The 22577-nt window shown below is 40.4% G+C and overlaps 1 protein-coding gene across 1 annotated transcript; it reads right to left on the bottom strand.

Moving 5' to 3' along the window:
* Positions 1 to 3492: 3492 nt before the first annotated feature.
* On the bottom strand, positions 3493 to 6356 carry LOC106578313 (homeobox protein Dlx3b). Its single transcript, XM_014156998.2, has 3 exons — positions 5820 to 6356; positions 4882 to 5066; positions 3493 to 4444 (listed from the first exon to the last, which is right to left on the bottom strand). Exons 1-3 carry the CDS (start codon positions 6160 to 6162, stop codon positions 4130 to 4132), a joined length of 843 nt encoding a protein of 280 aa, XP_014012473.1. The 5' UTR covers positions 6163 to 6356; the 3' UTR covers positions 3493 to 4129.
* Between the last annotated feature and the right edge of the window lie 16221 nt (positions 6357 to 22577).

Here is a 22577-nt window from a genome sequence, read left to right as displayed (position 1 = left end):
TGGCTTCCCCCAGCAACCTGCGCTGTATGCTGTCCTCATTAATGCCACAGACTAATCTGTCACGGAGCATGTCCTCTAACATAGCCCCAAACTCACAATGTTCAGAGAGTTCACGTAATTCAGCAACAAAGTTAGCAACAGACTGACCTGTTTTCCGAAAATGGCAGTTAAACTTGAACCTCTGGACAATCACTGACGGCTTTGGATTGTGGTGAGTCTGAACGAGAGCAACTAGATCCCCAAAAGGAATTTCTCCCGGTCTCCGTGGTGTAGCCAAATTCCTCATTAGCTTGTAGGTTTTAGCCCCACACACACTCAAGAGAATAGAGCGCTGTTTAGCCTCATCTATGATTCCATTTGCCAAGAAAAAATGTCCTAACCTTTCCACATATTCCGTCCAGTCCTCGTTCTCTTCCACAAACTCAGTGATAGTCCCAAACAATGCCATTATAACGCCAACTTGTCCTTGATCCTCGTTAGCGATTTGCACTTGCTGCTGATTGTCCCCGTCGGCGTTTCCGTCCAGTGGCACCTGCTCTCCGTCGCTCATTAAGCTAGCTAGCTAACTGACTGCCTCCAATGTTCTTAGCTAGCTAGCACCTCGCCCTGTACAAGGTGATAAAGTTTTATCCTCGTCGCCAAAAAGGTGTAGTAACTTGACAAGGAATGCCCACACGCATTTCGATATTACTTTCCTTTACTTTCAACCCAAACCTAAAAGTGTATTGCCACGTACAAACGGTACAAATATAGCAGAACTATATAACCCACTCAACTGGTGGTAGAATCACCTTGCACAGAACTCACTCTTAGTGATGACATCATCAAAAGGGAAAGGTCACGGTCATTATTTATATAGTGTCCACACTATAACACTTTTAAAATGATAAACTTGGATTAGCTAACACAACGTGCCATTGGAACAAAGGAGTGTGTAAGGACCAACGCCGTGGATGAGAAACAGGTACGTGGAGTCAACATTTAATAAGGACATGAAACAAGACAGGCAGGCACAGCGTCAGCACACGGGCAAAACAACGACATACGGCAATCAATGCAGCAGCGGGGAACAGAGATGGGAACTGAAAAATATAGGGGAGGTAATAAACAGGTGATTGAGACCAGGTGAGTCCAATAATACGCTGATACGCAGGTGTGCGTAATGCTGGGGAGCCAGGGAGAGGGAGCGGGAGCAGGCGTGACAGAGTGATGGTTGCTGATAATGGGCCTCTGTACGCCTATGTAGATATTCCATTAAAAATCAGCCGTTTTCAATAGTCATTTACAATATTACCAACATCTACACGGTATTTCTGATCAATTTGATGTTATTTTAATGGACAACAAAATGTGCTTTTCTTTCAAAAACCAGAACATTTCTAAGTGACCCCAAACTTTTTGAACGGTAGTGTATGTATTATGTTCATAAATGAAATATTGCCTACGCTAGAAATCACATTACAGTACTCAGATGTAGCCTACAAACGTCAATGGAAAAGGTGAACCGTCTGTTCCACCGTAGGATCGGAAAAGCAAAATAGACGACTTGAAAGACCTTCTCTATTTACTACTGTGTAGTGGGTCCAATTAAATGAGAGATGGGACGAATGGTAGTCTAACCAAACCTGTTGTAGGCCTATAGGCTATTTTTTGAGTAGCCTATGAAACCATTACAGTCAGAAAAGGTGAGGACTGTATTCTGCAATGATCATGGACATGAAATAAATAAAAGGAAATATATTCCTATTTCAAATTATTTTAGAATTCAAAGAATGTACTAATGGTAAATGATTGCACCTTGTTATTACATTTAGCTAGACCTACCTGTTTATGTGTTGTTGTTATGAATAAGAGTGTTGTCATATATTCCTAATTTGCAAAAGGCTACTAGGACACTTTTTTGGCCTTGCAATGCAAGACTTCAACCACTAGAAACTGAGTACGCATGGTCTAAGCAGTATAAGCACATCCCCACTTCAAGTTCAGTTTTTATAAATGTCAACTTTTGCGTGAAAATTGGTTCACACATGTTTTGGGGCATATTTTGTTAATTTGCAAAGTTTATAAATGAGGACACTGGTGATTTCATTGATAATTGACTTATTTTGTGTGGGTTATACAGGCCTACGTCAGTGGTGGTACTGGCTATATGTCTAAGGATAGCAGAAACATCGCACCACCTTCACTTATGGGATGAAGATGTAACATACTCTGGCGAATTAATTGCGATATTTGTGAGGAAGAAAAAGGCTACAGACAAGGAGCATGCTTTCCATCCGATCCTGCAACCTCCGCTGCATAGGCCCACAGGTAGGCCATATGATCCTGCTTGCTCTGAACTCCAAAGTGACAATGTGACATAATATCCCTAGTTGATATTGACTGCTAACATGAATGACTTTCAGCTCAAAATCCAGTTGTAAAACACCGTTTATTTTTCTGTATCTTGCGTTTTGAAAATGCTTGATCGTTTATTGCTGTCAGGATAGGCTGCATTTGCGCCGCGATTGTGCTCGGGTGTTTCCCCTTGCGCGCGTGCATGTGCGTGCATGGGGGCGCAAGCTTTGAACCACTCCTTTTTGGGGGTTGTGGATCAAAAAGTGTGAAAACCACTGAGCTAGTGAACAATTGCTGATTTGATGTACAGTTATAGGATCTGGTACAGAGCAAACTTCAAATTGTAGGGAGACAGGATTACCATAATAATAATAATTTACTTTGCAAGCTCACCAGCAATGGGGCAAACCCCTAACCCTAACACAGGCCTACCGGTCTTTTGGTATGTTAAAATTGCTTGAAATGAATCATTTAGTTATGAATTTTGAATTTGTTGTTAAAAATGAATTATTACATCATCAAAATGTGTTGTAGACAAAATAATGAAAAAGGCTGTCTGGTAGCCTCAACAAGTAGACAAAGATTTGTATTTGAAGAAGTCATTGCCTGTAGCCTATATATTTGTTTTACTTGACTTGAGACTTGAAAAAACTTGTGACTCGACTTGCTCTTAGAATGCCCGACTTGGACTTGACTCAAGACTAGACCGGTTGTAATTGGACTTGGACCTTGTGACTTGCTCTATTCTTTCTTGTAATCTGGCAATAGAATACTAATAAAATCAAGAGACTCAAGCATGTCTGTTTGCCTTTCGCCTCCTATGGCCTCTTTGCACGCAGCCCTAAAAAACAAACCTGGACCGATTATGACTGTGTCAACCTTCAGGGAGGCAGGCAAGCTGTCACACAGACCGATTTAACCCTTTCCTGGTGTTGGACATTTGGTGCAACACTCAGCATTGAAGAAAACAGTTATTTAATGAAACATTTACGAGATAGTATCAACAAATCTAAAATACACGTATAATTAAGCTGCCACGTTTGTTCCATTATTTCCTGTCGACTGGACAAGCCAAATACAGAGGAAACAATTCATATATGTGATTAATTAAAAGTGAGTAAAAACGTTGTAAAAATGGACAAGTGAAAAACAATATTAAATTGATATCTTTATTTGTTTTGACAGAAAGACAATAAAAACATACTAATTGCAACAGTAATATAAAAAGGTTTGCAGCAGTGCAGTACTTCCGTTCCAAACAAATATGATCTTAGTGGTTCTGCTTTCTACTAACACCTATGTACAGCCTTCGACATTTTGTAGGCTACAAATCGATATAAATTATGACCTGAGTTTCTGACGTGCGCTCTGCAAACCCATAACCGTGATATGGATCAACTGCAGTTTTTTCATGATTGAGTTTTGGATCTTGTTAAAATATGATTTTGCATAGTCATTTACAAAAAGAAAAAAAGAAATACAATGGAAGTGATAAATAATTTAAAACCACGCCAGACTTCCTTTAAATAGGCTACATGTGATTCGACATCTCTTATGTGCTTGTGAATTTGAGACTGAGTTTTGCAACGAATATTCCCATGGTAGGTAGCCTACAGTAAAAATGGTTTACCCAACGTTTCAGGGAAATACCTACTGCGCTCAACATTATCCAAAATAACCAATGTTTCACCTTTGTCAGGTCTACGTCCAAAACCGGCCAGTTTATACTTTTAGAGCTCTATAAAGTTCCGTTGATTTGGAAGGGCCTCGTATTAAAACTCTATAGTCTTTGTTAATAAGCAGCCCCAACGCTTTGCTGTGGTACTACTGGGTGGTGCACTGCGCCCGGGTGCTGTAGATGCGATCCCTGTTGGTACCAGTGGTTGTTATAATCCTCCAGGTAGGGGGGCGACGAGCTGAGGGGTGGCTGCGGGATTTGGGGCCTGCTGGGCGGGGTAGTGAGAGAGTTATTGTCCCAGACCGTCGGGGATGGCGGGGAGTTGCACGCCATGGAGTCGCTGGCGTTTGGGCTGTGGTCAAGGGGAACCTCGCCGTTCTTGTAGAGCTTCTTGAATTTGGACCTCCGGTTTTGGAACCAAATCTTAACCTGTTAGGGAAAAGATTAACGTTGTTAGTCTAAATGTCATGTCAAAAGAGGAAAATATAATTTTCAACAAATCATCTGCATTTTAAATAGTTCATTAATCATGGTGGCTTACATCAGTAGGCCTCGGTCTAAATATAAAGCTAGGCCTATAGGCCTACATTATAAGGACATCTGGCCAAGAACACACATTTTAAATAAATTGTGTGAACAAATGTGGCCAACATTCAAATGCAATATAATAACCAATGCTTTTTGACAATACAAACATTTGTCAATGAAAAATATCCTATAGGCTTCCGATGATTAATATGGCGAGGTACGCCAGATATGAGACATTTCACTATTTGAGGACAACCTACAGAAGTCAAAGCATGAGGTAATTGTTATGAGGTAAGGGTGGCTGCACTTACAATGTGTGTAATCGTGATGATATTTACCTGTGTCTGCGTCAGTCCCATTTGAGCAGCAAGTTCGGCTCTCTCGGGGAGGGCGAGGTACTGCGCTTTCTGAAAACGTCTCTGCAACGCTGCTAGTTGGTAGCTGGAGTAAATTGTTCTCGGCTTGCGGATTTTCTTTGGTTTTCCATTCACCATACGAACTTCAGGCTCGGATTCTTCTTTCACTACAAAGAAAGAAGCAACAATTGTTTCATTAGTTCTCAGTATCAGTTATGAAAAACATTTAAACAATGCCAAAACAACGTAATTATAATAAGTCATCATCATGATTAACTTCATTTTATTATTGTGTTAATTAATATATGTTTACTATAATCTTTATTACATTGTTATAGGCTAGTTGCAGTTGCAATAGCAACGCTCAAATAAATGCAAAAAGTCTTGATCATGCTCACCCTGCAATAATATCCTCAATAATCAGTCAGTGTTTTGTATAATAACCCTAAATATTTGCCCAGTGATTCGCAGACAGTTGCTATCAGTGCAATTACTAACCATAATCGTTTTATGACTACCTGTTAATAGCTGTCTATTCTTCATCAAAAGCCAAAAATTAGCAGCATGGTTCCAACTTCCGTATTGTAGTTTTACTAGTAACTTGTAATAAATCCCACCTTTACAAAATATTAATTTAACACTTTATGAATGTCTGAAACCCAAATATGACTTTTCACCCTTACAATGTTTTTGCTATCTCTGCTATCTCATTATATTTCTTTCAGCTGTAATAGTCAACCAGTATAGATTACACCAATGCAAATGTTTCTAAATTGTGCGGGCCTATTTAACATAAAACTACCCAAGACACTACCCTAATGTTTTTCCAGAGTATGCATGCATTCTTCTCCCTCTCTTTACGCATACAACGAAACAGGCAAAATATAACACAGAAATAATGCTAATACTTAAGTATTTACCTGAGCTTTGAGGTGAAGCCTGCAGATGATCTCTGTTGTAATGTCCATATTGTCTGTAGGAATTTGTGTAAGGGTATTCAGACTTGGTGGGATAAACTCCTGCACCACCCATTCCATTCAGGTTAAATTGGTGATGGTAGGCATTCATTTGTTGCCCGTAGGTTTGACTCTGGTAATATTCGTGATGGCTGTGAGCCGTCTGTCCGCTGTAGTAGCCCATGTCCGTGACTGAGGACTCGGGGAGAGTCGGAGAGTCCTTGGAGCTCGGATGGCAACTCATAGATCCGGGGAGATCGGTCAAAATGCTCGCTACCTTCTTCTCATAAGTCTGTCCGCTCATCATGGGTCGCAGCCCCCCAAAGAAAATAAAGTCCACGTTAATTCGTAAACACAGGACGTTTGTGCAGTAGTGTTCAAAGAAATCGCAGTGAATAGATGTAGTCAGTCGTGCCCTGAACGCAAGTCCTTGGAGAGCAAGTCCTTCTCAAACTCTCCTAGCTGTAGTAACTCGATTGTGGCAGCACTCTACGCCAGTGAAACTGAATTATAGAGTTCTGGGATGGATGCTGCGTTCTCATTGGCTCCAGTCAAACCTTTTTTATCTCTCCCTCTTGCCCTCAAGGCGAAATGGTGGCGCTCAATAAATCCTACCCTTGGACTAAAGTGCCAAAACACACATCTTTTGACGCTTCAGGTTTGTCTTTTCAACCTGGACCCAGGGGTAGACGTAACATAGCAAATGTAAATCTACAACACTCCAATTAGTATGATTTGTTACCTTTCATATGGTATGTATTAATTTGTGGATGTCCATCATCCATTTCGTATGATATAATACGAATTACAAATTGCAAGTATTACAATATGTTATGAATTGCAATTTGTACAATATGTTACGAATTTGCCAAATATATAATATGTTACAAATTCCAATTTGTTGTGGCTAAAGTTAGCTAGGTGGATAACACTAATGTTAGCTATGTGGCTAATGTTAGCTAGGCTAGGGGTTGGGGTTAGGAGTTAGGTTAAGGTTAGTGTTAGGTGAAGGATACTCTAACATGCTAAATAGTTGAAAAGTAGCTAAAAAGTAGTAAGTAGTTGCATACTAAGATACTAATTAGCTAAAATTCAAAAGTTGTCTGTGATGAGATTTGAACACGCAACCTTCTGGATGTTAGATCTTTGAGTAACATGCCCACCCATACTTTTGTTTTTGCCTTAAGTAACCTATTGTCATATGTAACCTTACCAAACGTAACATATCATACACATTTAAATGTCCTGGATTTACGTTTACTATTTTATGTCTAGTCTATGAGACCAGGCTGGTCTTTTAGAGACAATTTAGAGTTATTTAGCTGTTGACAGCATCACTCAAAAGCATATAACTACAAACAAACTTTGCATGGATTCTCCAGTGAGCCTGTGCTTTGTTTGAAATGGAGCACAGAGTACTGACACTCTTATGGCCTACTACTTATCCCACTGTAGCCAGAACGTCTGTCTCATTCCTTGTCCTTATTCTTGAAGAGCTAAGATACAGAGTTAAGGCTACTTATTCAAAGCCGCCAAACTGTGCCCTTAGCCTATTCATTCTAATTCAACATTCAGAAGTGTCCTAGGACAGTGAGCTTGGGGTGAAATAGATCGAAATGATAAGAAAACTATTCCACTGAATGCCTTTGGGGTGAATTATTTTCTTTTGTTGTGTGTGTGTTTCCCAAAATCTATTTAAAACAAACAAACAAAAACTGTTAGGCCTACTGTAATTGTCATGCTTAATGAAAGGAGTGCTCATTGATTCGGTCTCAAAAATGACGTGAAGTAGGTGTATAAAGTACCACTACATCCAGGTTCTGTAGAGTTTATTTTTGGTCATATTGTCATCATCCATGGTCATTATGTGAAGGCTATAGGCTACCCCAATGTGTTAGTAATTTTGAAAACCAATTCTATGCCATTGTTTTTATATAACCCAATTTGTAAGTCGCTCTGGATAAGAGCGTCTGCTAAATGACTTAAATGTAAATGTAAATGTAAATGTAAATGTAAATGTATAACACAAAACACAGCATGATCACTTCTGCTCTTGCAAGTCATATAAGAGTGAAAGGTATAGAAAAAGGTATTTTTGTTGTTGTTAATTATTATACTTTTTTTTTTGTACATAAAGTTACACTGCTCCGTAGTGTTTGGTTTTATGATTGTGGCAAAAGTTGAGGTGCTGACATAAAAACACTTATTTTACCAGACTATAGTGACAGCATTCACCTCTATGCATTCATACTCCTGTCGGTGTTACTCATGTAAGATATATATATTTTTTTACATATGTTACTCAGGCAGTCCAGTCCAAGCCTAACATTTTCCTCGAATGAATTCCTCCAAGTACAGTATTATATTGCATCTTCAGTACAACACATTGAACCACACCAGTTAAAGAATGAGGTTATACTACCCCCTTGTGGTGTATTCATGGAAGGTTCGGCAGTAGATGCAAACTGTAGTAACTGTGGGGGGGGGGAATTCATTCGTTTAGAAAGCCGCTTCTGGGAAACTCGTCACCAGAGAAGATTACATTGTAACTTGACTTTGACTTCGTTAATTCTTGCTCACCATTTACAGAAAAATGTATATAATAAAAATAAAAAAAATCCATAGAAAATAGCATAAAAAAAACTCACTAAAAAAACAATACATGGCATGAATAGAATACAGGACACATATCAGGACATTCTTTTCATGATGGAAAACTGAATTGTTAAAAATGTATTGTTAAAAGAGATCACATTATAAACATTTAAATGCTAGAGTTATTGTACCTTCTGACAGCAGTAGAGTGGCGTTTCTCAGGCGGTTCGTACGGTCAGGATTACACAACAGTTTGCGGCTGTTTCTCAGGAGCCTAGTGGTGCAATCACCTTTTTTGGAGGGAGCAGGTTGTGCAGTGTGTATGTCCTTCACCAGATGCATTGCAGCCTGCTCTCACCTTGACTTTCGGATGTGTGACTGCAATTTTGCAATAGAATGACACCACATACTTTTTTGGGGTGAAAGAAATGAATATATTTGGCCATTATGAGATCGTCCCACAGCTTGTGCCCCATGAGAGACCCATCTCTTCCAGCTCAGCCACCTGTCTGTCGCCATGTTGATTTTGGCCTGCCTTGCTTGCGCTTTCCAATTGGTGTCAATCTGGGCCCAGTTTTTCAAACTTTTCTGATTGGATTTCTGCAATCAGATTGCATTAAGGCCTAGATTCAATCAGTATTGCAGAAGATGAATGCTAGAGCGCGATTTAAATTGAAAGGTTATGTTCCTGCGTTGGCAGAAACTGCATTCACGGTAATTGCTGTACATGTCGGCTCAATCGTAAATTATCTTTACATTCAAATCAAGCAATAAATGTGGATCTTCTGCGATACGGATTGAATCTAGTCCTAAATGTTACAACTGGGTATTTAAAAACTGAAACATTTGATTCTGATCCTCCGGATAGGGATCGGATTTGGTAATCCAATCTGACCTGTACAGTTTTTTTAAATCGCTTTGGCACTTTTTTCACAAGTATAGTGCTGAATTTTCTAAACTCTTCGCACGAAACTCAAAACTGGTAACACAGAGTCTTACATTCAAAACCTTTCATTGTGCATTCATTTTGTTTGCAAACATCTTTCACCACACAACCACTGATCCAAAATCTAAGTTTACTGTGAAATATAGTTAAGTACATTGGTTTAATCGCCAAAACACAATATTTTATCTTCTCAATTTAGTTATTTTAACAAAAAGTTAATCCAATAGCAAAACATGTTTCAAAATTTCCCTTTGACTGTAGTATGTTACAGTATTGTAAATTACACTGTGTTCACATTAGGCAATACATGTGCATAACCCATTAAAGAGCATTGTAGTAGTCTAATCTTGATGTGACAAAAGCATGGATTAGGTTTTTAGCATAATTTTTGGACCAAAAGTTAGATTTTTACAATGTTACGAAGACGGAAAGAAGCTGTTCTTGAAATATTTTTGATATGGAGAGCGAGAGCGAGAGTATTTTCACGGCCGGATGAAAAATGTACCCAAATTAAACAGCCTACTTACTACTCGGGCCAAGGAACTAGAATATGCATATTATTAGTAGATTTGGATAGAAAACACTCTGAAGTTTCTAAAACTGTTTGAATGATGTCTGCGAGTATAACAGAACTCATATGGCAGGCAAAAACCAGAGAAAAATGTAACCAGGAAGTGAGAATTCTGGTGCTTGTAGTCCTTTCAAGTCATTGCCTATCGAACACACAGTGACTAAGGGTTTATTTTGCACTTCCTAAGGCTTCAACAGTCTTTAGAAAGTTGTTTGAGGCGTCTATGATGAACAGAGAGCGAACAGAGAAGTTGGAAGTTGTTGACTCAGGAAGGTACTGGCTTTCATTGGCACGCATTCACGTGAGAGTTAGCTGTGTTCCAAAACGTTTTTCAAGACAATAGAATCGTCCGGTTGGAATATTATTGAAGTTCTAAGTGATAAAGGCCCTAAAGATTGATGCTATACAACGTTTGACATGTTTGAACGAATGTTTGAACGAACGTAAATATAACTTTTTTAAACTTTTCGGCGTGACATTTTCCGCGCGCTTCCTACACTTGGAGTAGCTAACTGAACCCGCAAACAACAAAGAGATATTTGGACATAAATTATGGACTTTATCGAATAAAACAACATTTATTGTGGACCTGGGATTCCTGGAAGCGCCTTCTGATGAAGATCAAAGGTAAGTGAATATTTCTAATGCTATTTATGATTTTAGATGACTCCAAAATGGCGGGTATCTGTATTGCCTAGTGTATTTTTCTGAGCGCAGTACTCAGATTATTGCAAAGTGTGCTTTCCTCGTGAAGCTTTTTTGAAATCTGTCACAGCGTTTGCATAAAGGAGATGTTCATCTATAATTCTTTGAACAACAGTTTAATATTTTACCAACGTTTATGGTGAGTATTTTTGTAAATTGTTGTGCTGATCACCGGCAGTATTGGAGGCAAAATATTTTCAGAACATCACGCGCCAATGTAAAATGGGGTTTATGGATATAAATATGAACTTGATCGAACAGAAAATGCATGTATTGTGTAACATGATGTCCTAGGAGTGTCATCTGATGAAGATCGTCAAAGGATAGTGCATAATTTTAGCTGGTTTTCGTGACGCCTGTCCTTGCTAGGAAAATGGCTGTGTGCTTTTTCTTGTGTTGGAACTGTCCTAACATAACCTAACTTTATGCTTTCGCCATAAAGCCTTTTTGAAATCGGACAATGTGGTTACATTAAGGAGACGTGTACCTTTAAAATGGTGTAAAATAGTCCTTTGTTTGAGAACTTTGAATTATGACATTTTGTGGTTTTGAATGTGGCGCTCTGATTTTTCACTGGCTGTTGAATAGTGTGAACCGTGGGTGGACCTGCCCAAGAGAGGTTAATGGACTTTCTGGATTATTTGCGTATTGGTATTGTATTGATATTATATTTGTGCACTGTAGTAGCAGTAGAACAATGCATTTCACTGCACCTGCTGCAACATCTGCTAGAGTTGTGAAAATGTACCACATGCTTGTGAAAATTGCACCAAAGTGATAAAAAAAACTGCAATCAGGATTAAATGTTGTTTTTCAATATTTCAGAACTCAAAGGAACTGATTACGATAGTTTTGATGCCGCAAATCAGGATAATCTTGATCCCACTGGAAGGGTGGATTCAGGGGGTTATACTGTATCACTAACCTGAGAAATGTCAATGTAACTAAGATGGGGAGGTTTAAAAAACATTGTGTTATATTGACTGCAGTATAGGTATGGGGTCAGTTATTATATTGATAAGTGTCAAATAAAAGCATGTAACAACTTATAAGTGATATTCAGTCGTATTTTTTATCTTAGTTTTAATTCATGTAGTTTACTCATCTTTGTTTATCTCTGACAGTGTAGACGTAGTAACATAACCTGTCCAGTAGATGGCAAGGTGTAGGCCTATTCAAAGCTCTGAAAATCCAGACTGATCTTGATATTGTAATATTTGATCCTTTATCGAAAACCTGTCTCATAATAATCAGAATCTATCGCTCACCCAATCCTAGTCAGAATCTACAGCACACCAAATAAAGTGAAGGTACTGGAGGCAAAATGCAAAACTGGAGAAAGTCTCTGCACGATTCCAGTCACATGCAATGAGATTACAGAACAACACTGTAGTGATATAGACCACCCAACAGGTGGCATACATGTCACATTATTTTGCTTTACACGCACATGCACACACAATGACGTCAAGGACCTCAGCCACCCGAGCCATGGCCTGTTCACCTGCTATCATCTAGAAGGCGGAGACAGTACAGGTGCATCAAATCTGGGACCGAAAGACTGAAAAACAGCTTCTATTTCCAGGCCATCCGACTGTTAAATAGTCATCATTAGCTGGCCTCGCCCAGTACCACTGCCCTGAACTTTAGTCACTGTTACTAGCCAGCTATCACCCGGTACTCTACCCTGCACCTTAGAGACTGTTGCCCTGTGTACATAGTCAATGAACACTGGTCACCATCACTACCGGTGCATCAATCTAATTAACATGATTAAAAAGCTGTCAGTTTAAGCTAGAGATGTTTTTTTTTTGTTGCATAGGCTGCGTCTCAATCCATCTGCACATCAGCCTTCCGCATTGTAAAGTGGCAGAGCTACAGTGCTGTTTTTCAGACTGAGACATCCCGAAAATCGGTATTTTCATGAAAACATCTGTAGCATCTGAATGGTCATAAAATTGTAACTATTATGACTCTCCGGAAATATGGTGTTCTCCATTTTTCTCTATGAAAACAATGGGTTAAATATGTGTCCAAAAAAACAATATTTCCTGAGATTTAGGACAGACACTTCAAAACCTTATGATTTATTTTTTGCTATTTATGAATGTGATATTTAATGTGTTTCTATGGACTATAGCAGTAAAGGCCAAATTCTATTATTTTTATATATATATATATATATATATATATATATATATATATATATATATATATATATATATATATATATATAAAAATAATAGAATGACTTTCAGTGACTTTCAATGTGCTGCTAAGTATTCAAAATGTAACGAGTAGTTTTTGGGGTCAGGGAAAATGTATGGAGCAAAAAGTACATTATTTTCTTTAGGAATGTACTGGAGTAAAAGTACAAGTTGTCAAAAAATATTAATAGTAAAGTACAGATACCCCCCCCAAAAAATACTTAAGTAGTACTTTAAAGTATTTTTACTTAAGTACTTTACACCACTGGTGCATAATTTAGAACAACTCCGAGGTCCAGCACCTGCTCTTCCAAATGTGCATGTTTGACTCTTATGCTGTCTGTAAAACAAGGACAAACTAAGGTAATACATGAATGTGCTCAAAAGACATCATGGGAAACATGGAACACAGGATTGTATACATGCATGTGTAGTAAAATGAATTAGACTGTAACTTGAGCTAACTGTAATGCATCATTTTTAGTCAGTGCAGATTAAGGTTAAATCTTGTACATTCTTCTGTTCATGCATTTGACTTCTGCCTCTTAGACGTGTCATTTTGCAAACAGCACAACAAAAAACGATTAAAATGTGGAGCTCACCACCATGCTAGAAACGAACCAACCTCGACAATAAAAGGATCTTTTATCTTTTGTCAACGTACTGTATACCAATTATACAATTCTAGCAATAGATGGGTGTATTATTCCACACAATAACAGCCATGCCGTTGTTTTCCAACCAGCAATTAAGTTGTGGTATTGCTTCAACAGAAGGTCATACATTAGATGGCGTGTGACGTAAGTAGCCATGTGTGAACCACGTTGCACGAGCCATAATGGCCCGTAAAGCAGGAGCATAGTATTTACCTCAGCATTCACTAACTTTTGTCCTCTTCTCTGATACTGTAGGTCCACACTCTCAATAACCCCAAAGAGTGTTCTGCCATTTTGTCAAGCTGCCCTCAGTTCTGAAACAAAATCATTGGGAAAAGTTATTATCAAAGGGTGTTACAAAAGATTAATATAGTCTAGCAAACATTCATGAACGGAGAACCTCATGTCACACCATAGAAATACAATTAATAGAACGGAATAGAAGTCTCCATTCAAGTCAATGATGGCATAATGGGTGGACTGTACAGTCCATTTGTAACTCCAATCACTACTTGTAGCTGTATAGTCCGTTCGTTGGTGTTGTTGGTCTTGGCTAGCTAAATGTTACGGTTGGTAGCTAGCTAGCACTCACTACCAGCATCATCATGAAAATGGGCATGAGGGAAGCCCTACAATATTATGTTTTTCTAAGTAATGACAATACTAGGGAGCAGGCAATGTTGAAAAGTAATTCTCAGACATGTTGTACTTTTCTTAAATGTAGTTTTGTAATTGACTAAAACAAGCAAACAAGAAAATTGTTTGAAAAAAGGTTACGTTTTTGCTGTGTTAACCTGTGGTTACCCAGGTTGTTTTCCCCACAGGCGGGCAGGGCCGTGTGACGTTATATCCAATACCGACTGGGTCTACTGCAAGTGTACCCATCGGAGCAGAGCAGAAAGTAAAAGCTAGGTAGAAAATATACAGGTTAAGACAACATCGTCACAAATCTGGGACCAGCGCCGTTGCTAACTACCAGCACTGTTGCTAACTAGCATAGCTGGCCCCATTGTTGCAAAGAGTTATGGGATATTAGAATCCCGTTGTCTTAACCTTTGTCATCTTCAACCTAGGGTGCGTTCGTAAATTTACTTTAGCTATCTACTACGATTTCAGAGCACTGTCGTCTGTGTGCCAGAGCGCAGAATAACTGATGAATTTACGAACATGCAACACCCATTGAATATGACCGGTGTCAGTAAATGTTGGCAAATAAAATGTAATATAATTGTTGCCAGCAGCACAGTTACAGTCACCAACACTCTCCATAACATGAAAACAGCCTAACCAGCTCTGTTAGGGCGAGTAAAATGGTCAGAGTGATGTGTTCACTCATTTGTGTCTGGAACGGGGACAGCCGAAGAACCATTTAGAAACTCTTTTCTAAGAGTATATGGTGAAAGACATTGTGTTTGGCAGTTGCAAAGGCTCTAGTTAATGCTTTCTCATTTAAGGTCTCACCAGTCTTAGGTCAGTAGAGTTCATGATGGGAAGACGGGCGGTGATGCTCGGCGGTGTGTGGGTAACAGAAGGCCAACAGACAGCCAGACAGATTCTGCAATGAGGTGCTTGCTTATCTAGAGAGAGGGGGAAAGACAGAGGATAGAATGGAGATATTGACATCTTAATGGATGTAGTCTGAATCAAAGTGTTTCAACTGCGCTATGCATCACAGGCAGCTGCAGATTCATAGCTGTCGAGAAAAATTCATTACAGTTGATAGCTCATGTTTGTGGGATTGTTACTACACATTAATTTATGCGAGGAGGAAACATGGGGACAAGAGTTTTAGGATTAAGAGGTTTCAAATACGTTCTCATACCGGCCCCAATGAAGTCAGTCCATTCCTGAGAGAAAGGTTAAATCAAAGTTAGGCACATTACAACTTACCTTAGATTGTGCACACTTTTGCCTGCAATGAAACTCGCATTCTCAGGCCCACGCACAGACAACAGCTGATGTGCAACTGCTACGTTTCCCACACCGTGGTCTGTTCGTACTCTACAAAAAAAAATTCATGATTATTTGCACCCTGTCCGAACTGTGTTTTCCATTTTAAATTACATTTTGCCTCTGCTTAACGTCCAATTCCGCAATACTAGAGGCTGAACGTTTGACGTCCCTACGGATAATGCATCTGTTGCATGGACTAGACACCACAAATGACATAGCAATGACAAAATAAAGATATGCAAATCGTTTCAATACAGACTGTGTTCTTATCTAAAATATGACCCACCGGATACATTTGTGGTTAGTGTCGATATGTACCAGATATTTGAGGCAGGGTACAGAGCAAGTAAATTCGTCACTTAACTATCACGGTTCGCAGAGAGGTTTCTAGCAATCAATGTCACTAGGTTAAAAACAACTGACTCCACATCCCTTAACTCCTGTTAGAAAGATTTAGCCTTTTAAAGGAAACTAGTCCACCACAAAGACAACGATTCTGTATAGTTAACTTTGGCTACACATGGTCGACGATCCATTTTCTTTAATAGGTAGTTAGCCAACTGGTAACTACTACTCGACCAGTGCTGAAGTGTAGTAGTTGATGAAGCTAACTTACTTTTAACTAGCTTGATCTTTAAACAATAACATTTCTTCAAATACATAATGGCGTAACATACAACACTATCTACATTGAAAGCTGTACTTTCCGGAAGTTGATTTGGTGGAGTAGCCATTCAAACGTTGAATGATATTGCCACAGATAAAACCCTTGTTCTATATGTGATATCGAAGGTTACGTATGTAACTACGGTTATGTGAGCTATTGGATGACTCCAATATGGTATCCTTCCGCTCGGCAGAATACATTATGAGTAAGAATTTCAAATTAGTCCGGTACGGGTAGTGCTGCGGCACCGCAATACTCCCACCTTGTGTCCTTTTTGAGGCGCCGTATATCACTGACAAGAGGATTGGAGAAATACAATATCTCACCTAACCATGGTTGCATATGGAACCTTTGTTATGTAGCACTATATTGGATCACTCCAATATGGTATCACAATACTAGATTAATCATGAACTAGGCAAGGCCAGACGAGCAAAATCCCGCAGGATTGAGCTCTGTGCAGTCATAAGTGTCCCTCCATCCCCCTCCAGGGAAGTGGAGCCAACACCCAACACGGCCGTCCCGACCAACATTGACTCCATAGTACCTAGCAAAAGTGCTAGACAATTCCCAACTGGCCGAGGTGCGAATTTCATCAAGGGGAACTCCTCGGAGCAGGGCCCACGATGTAGCTACTCCTGTAGTAGAATGCAACACCACAGCAGGCGGCCGGCCAGCTGATATGCTGTAGTAATATTGTTCACAATCCAATGTGAGCGTCTCTATTTCGATAGGCTCTTCCCCAGAACTCTCTGACCATAACACACGAACAACTGATCTGACTGTCGTATTGTCTTAGTCTGTGTAATGTAAGTGTTTAGTGCCCTCACCAGGCACAGCACACTTGGGGAAAAATCCAGCCCACTCGCAGCCATGGGAGGTGCATATACGGACAAAGGATAGGGCCAGTTCACATATCTGTCAGACAGGATCTTCAGCAAGAAAGAGGGGTTAGGCTGGAGGATAACACTCCCCTTGTCTGCACCTATTCGGAAACATTCAGCACTCACTGAAAGAGCATGAAGTTCACTAACCCTCTTAGTGGAGGTAATAGCCAACAGGAATGCCACCTTCATGGATAGGTGCTTCAAAGACGCTAGCCCCAGGGGCTCGAAGGGTGGTCTAGCAAGTGCTGATAGCACCACGTTAAGGTCTCAAGCGCTGATAGCACCACGTTAAGGTCTCACATCTAACTCCCTTCATGAACTTGGAGAGCAATGGTTGGCCACCCATGGGTCCCTCGGACCATCATCATGGCATGCCAAAATTGTGGCCAAGTACACTATCAAAGTAGATGCCGTACAGCCCGCAACAAGCAGTGATTGTAAAAAGTGTCAAATTATTTGTACATCTAATGACTCGTGGGCAACATTATGACCCTCACACCAAGTACAGAATATGCCCCACCGCATTTGATATGACACGTTGGTGGAGGAAGCCCTGGCGTTCTGCAACATGTTCACCAAATTGTCCTGAATTCCTAGACTTTCCCATTTACGCCTCTCAGGGGCCAAGCCCAAAGCTGGATGCCACAGCGTCCCCTGAGCCTGAGAGAGCAGGTCGCGTCTCAGCGGCAGCTGCCATGGGGTCCCAAAGAGGAGGGACAACAGGAGGCTGAACCATGGTCGTCTCAGCCAGTATGTCCGTTTTCCGTTTTTCAGGAGCAGCCGGTGGCCCTTCAAACTGACCCTGTCTAGCATAGCTGTAATCAGGGGAAATGGTGGGAATGCGTAAAGTGTTGTTGCCGGCCAATTGTAAGCGAGGGAGTCTAAAGCCAGAGGTCCTGGAGGGTTCGACATTGAGAACCAGCTGGGACAATAAGTGTTCTCCTGAGACGCAAACAGGTCCACCTACACTCTCCCGAACCTTTCCCACAGCTGTAACACCACCTGAGGGTGTATACTCCAGTCTAAAAAGCATGTCCGCTGCCCGGTTCAAGACCCTCTGGGATGTGCGCTGCCCGCAGTGACGCAAAGCGGGTCTGAGCCCACAGCAAGAGCTCCTGAGCCATTCCGTGGAGGTGCCATGATCTCAGTCCCCCCGGTGATTGATATACGCCACTACCATGGTGTTGTCTGATCTGACCAGGACATGCCTTCCCCTCCAAGTAGGGCAGGAACTGTTGGAGTGCCAGGCAAACCGCCCTGAGCTCAAGCACATTTAAAAAAATATATATATTTTTTTAAATTTCACCTTTATTTAGCCAGGTAAGCTAGTTGAGAACAAGTTCTCATTTACAACTGCGACCTGGCCAAGATAAAGCAAAGCAGTGCGACACAAAAAACAACATAGAGTTACACATGGAAAAAAACAAGCGTACAGTCAATTACACAATAGGAAAAAATAAGAAAGTCTATATACAGTGTGTGCAAATGGCGTGAGGAGGTAAGGCAATAAATAGGCCATAGTAGCGAAGTAATTACAATTTAGCAAATTAACACTGGAGTGATAGATGAGCACATGATGATGTGCAAGTAGAAATACTGGTGTGCAAAAGAGCAGAAAAGTAAATAAAAACAATATGGGGATGAGGTAGGTACATTGGGTGGGCTATTTACAGATGGGCTATATACAGCTGCAGCGATCGGTTAGCTGCTCAGATAGCTGATGTTTAAAGTTAGTGAGGGAAATACAAGTCTCCAGCTTCAGCGATTTTTGCAATTCGTTCCAGTCATTGGCAGCAGAGAAGTGGAAGGAAAGGTGACCAAAGAAGGTGTTGGCTTTGGGGATGACCAGTGAGATATACCTGCTGGAGTGCGTGCTAGGGGTGGGTGTTGTTATCGTGACCAGTGAGCTGAGATAAGGCGGAGCTTTACCTAGCATAGACTTATAGATGACCTGGAGCCAGTGGGTCTGGCGAAGAATATGTTGCGAGGGCCAGCCGACTAGAGCATACAGGTCGCAGTGGTGGGTGGTATAAGGGGCTTTGGTGACAAAACGGATGGCACTGTGATAGACTGCATCCAGTTTGCTGAGTAGAGTGTTGGAAGCTATTTTGTAAATTACATTGCCGAAGTCGAGGATCGGTAGGATAGTCAGTTTTACGAGGGTATGTTTGGCAGCGTGAGTGAAGGAGGCTTTGTTGCGAAATAGAAAGCCGAATCTAGTTTTAATTTTGGATTGGAGATGATTAATATGAGTCTGGAAGGAGAGTTTACAGTCTAGCCAGACACCTAGGTAATTGTAGTTGTCCACATATTCTAAGTCAGAACCGTCCAGAGTAGTGATGCTATTCGGGCGGGCGGGTGCGGGCAGCGAACGGTTGAAGAGCATGCATTTGGTTTTACTAGCATTTAAGAGCAGTTGGAGACCACGGAAGGAGTGTTGTATGGCATTGAAGCTCGTTTGGAGGTTAGTTAACACAGTGTCCAAAGAAGGGCCAGATGTATACAGAATGGTGTTGTATACAGAATGGGATGACCGCGGCAGCTTTCCAATCTTTAGGGATCTCGGACAATATGAAAGAGTGTTGAACAGACTGGTAATAGGGGTTGCAACAATGGCGGCGGATAATTTTAGAATGAGCGGGTCGAGATTGTCTAGCCCAGCTGATTAGTACGGGTCCAGGTTTTGCAGCTCTTTCAGAACATCTGCTATCTGGATTTGGCTGAAAGAGAAGCTAGGGAGGCTTGGGCAAGTAGCTGCAGGGGGTGTCGAAGCTGTTGGCCAGGGTTGGGGTAGCTGGGTGACAATGTGCTATCCCATCCATTAGACATTTTGTGTGCGGGAACTCGCTAATCTTTCCCTCGATCCACTCGTCCAAGTGCCGATGCATTTGTGGCATGATGTGAACAGTACGAACTTGTGTCACTACCAAAGTCTAATGGTTTTAAATGGACTGTTTTCTATTGTCTGGAAACTCACTTGTAGAATTCGCTTGAAGTAGGTCTCTTAAAAAAGAGAAGCCGTGCAAGGTTATTAAACAGAGGTGCCTAGTTATTCTTCTTTTGTTGATATCAGGTAACGTGCAACCTAACCCCGGCCCTGATATGCATTGTCTACAAACCCCCTCTGATTTTAAATCTAGTTCTGGTCTTGGTATTTTTCATTTAAATGTACGCAGCCTGTTGTCTAAAATTGATGGGGTTAGGATTTGGGCTAAATCAACTGATGCTGATTTAATTATGTTTTCTGAAACCTGACTCAGCAAGTCTGTTCTTGATAAGGATATTTGTATAAATGGTTACAATGTGTATTGCGCTGATCGAGTTAAGAAAGGTGGGGGTGTGGCTATATATGTAAAGACTCAATTTCTTGTAAGTGTGGCAAATTCTGAAACTGTTTATAAACAGTTGGAATTTCTTGCTTTGAATCTTGAGGTTTCAAAGGGTCTCTCTATAACTGTGATTGGCTGTTATAGACTTCCCTCTGCTCTCTGTGATGCACCTTCTTCTCTGATGCACCTTATGTCTAAACTTCTTTACAGTGAAATGATCTTGATTGGTGATCTCAACTGGTCTTGGGTAAAGCCGGTGTCTGATTTTAAAATGCATTGTAATTCTATGAATCTTACCCAGTTGATTAACTCACCCATCTACCCAAATCTCAAATGTCCAGAGAAATCTACCCTGATTGATTTGATATTGACAAATGTTCCACATAAATATTCTGCAGTTGGTGTTTTCTGTAATGATTTAAGTGACCATTGTGCTGTTGTTGCTGTTAGAAATTCTAAGGTTACCAAGACAAACCCAGACTTTATTCGTAAGAGAACTTTTAAGAGTTTTAATGAGCAGGCTTTCTTTCATGATTTGTTTTATTTTGACTGGAGCAAGATTGAGCTTATTCTTGATGTAGAAACTGCCTGGAAATTATTTCATGATGGTTTTTTTCAAATTGTAAACAAACATGCCCCATTCCGCAGGTTCAGGGTTAAAGGGCGGGATAATTCATGGTTTTCTTCTGAGCTGTCTTGTATTATTCACAACCGTAATCTAGCCTGGGCTAAAGCAAGGAAATCATGTTCTGATGCTGATTGGCTTCTTTTTAGGCAGTTACGAAACAAGTGTACTTCTCTTCTCAAGAAGACCAAGTCAGAATATTTTATGTCTGTTACCACTGATAACATGAATGACCCAAGAAAGTTTTGGAAGGCTATTAAGTCTACAATACTGTTCAAAAGTTTGGGGACACTTAGAAATGTCCTTGTTTTCCATGAAAACATACATGAAATTAGTTGCAAATTAGGAAATATAGTAAAAACGTTGACAAGGTTATAAATAATGATTTTTAATTGAAATAATAATTGTGTCGTTGCTTTCGTCAAAGAATCCTCCTTTTCAGCAATTACAGCCTTGCAGACCCTTGGCATTCTAGTTGTCAATTTGTTGAGATAATCTGATGAGATTTCACCTCATGCTTCCTGAAGCACCTCCCACAAGTTGGATTGGCTTGATGGGCACTTCTTACGTACCATACGGTCAAGCTGCTCCCACAACAGCTCAATATGGTTGAGATCCAATGACTGTGTTGGCCACTCCATTATAGACAGAATACCAGCTGACTGCTTCTTTCCTAAATAGTTATTACATATTTTGGGTCATTGTCCTGTTGCAGGAGGAAATTGGCTCCAATTAAGCGCCGTCCACAGGGTATGGCATGGCATTGCAAAATGGAGTGCTAGCCTTCCTTCTTCAAGATCCCACTTTACCCTGTACAAATCTCCCACTTTACCACCACCAAAGCACCCCCAGACCATCACATTGCCACCACCATGCTTGATAGATGGCGTCAAGCACTCCTCCAGCATCTTTTCATTTTTTCTGCGTCTCGCGAATGTTCTTCTTTGTGATCCGAAGACCTCAAACTTAGATTTGTCTGTCCATAACACTTTTTTCCAGTCTTCGTCTGTCTGTCCAGTGTCTGTGTTATTTGGCCATCTTAATCTTTTGTTTTTATTGAACAGTCTGAGATATGGCTTTTTCTTTGCAACTCTGCTTAGAAGGCCAGCATTCCGGAGTCGCTTCTTCACTGTTGACGTTGAGACTGGTGTTTTGCGGGTACTATTTAATGAAGCTGCCAGTGGAGGACTTGTGAGGCGTCTGTTTCTCGCCTATGTAGATATTCCATAAAAAATCAGCCGTTTCCACATACAATAGTCATTTACAACATTGTAATGTCTACACTGTATTTCTCAATTTTATGTTATTTTAATGGACAAAAAAATTTGCTTTTCTTTCAAAAACAAGGATATTTCTAAGTGACCCAAAACATTTCAACAGTAGTGTATGTCTGGTAACGGTCATGTTAATGAATTACCGTCATGTGTATTGAAGGACTCTGTTGCTGCATATGACAAAACTGAAATGCTAAATTGTTGCAATGAGCACTTTGTAGGCTGTTTGATTCTGTATGATTCAGTGTCCTTCGTCTCTTTAAAACCCTGTGTGGATGAATCTGTGAGAGCTAGTCAAACTTTTAGC

This window comes from Salmo salar, chromosome 19 (assembly GCF_965601325.2).
Source record: "Salmo salar chromosome 19, fSalSal1, whole genome shotgun sequence".
NCBI lineage: Eukaryota > Metazoa > Chordata > Actinopteri > Salmoniformes > Salmonidae > Salmo > Salmo salar.
Note: the sequence above shows the minus strand (reverse complement) of the source record. Positions and strands in the feature narration are given on the sequence as shown.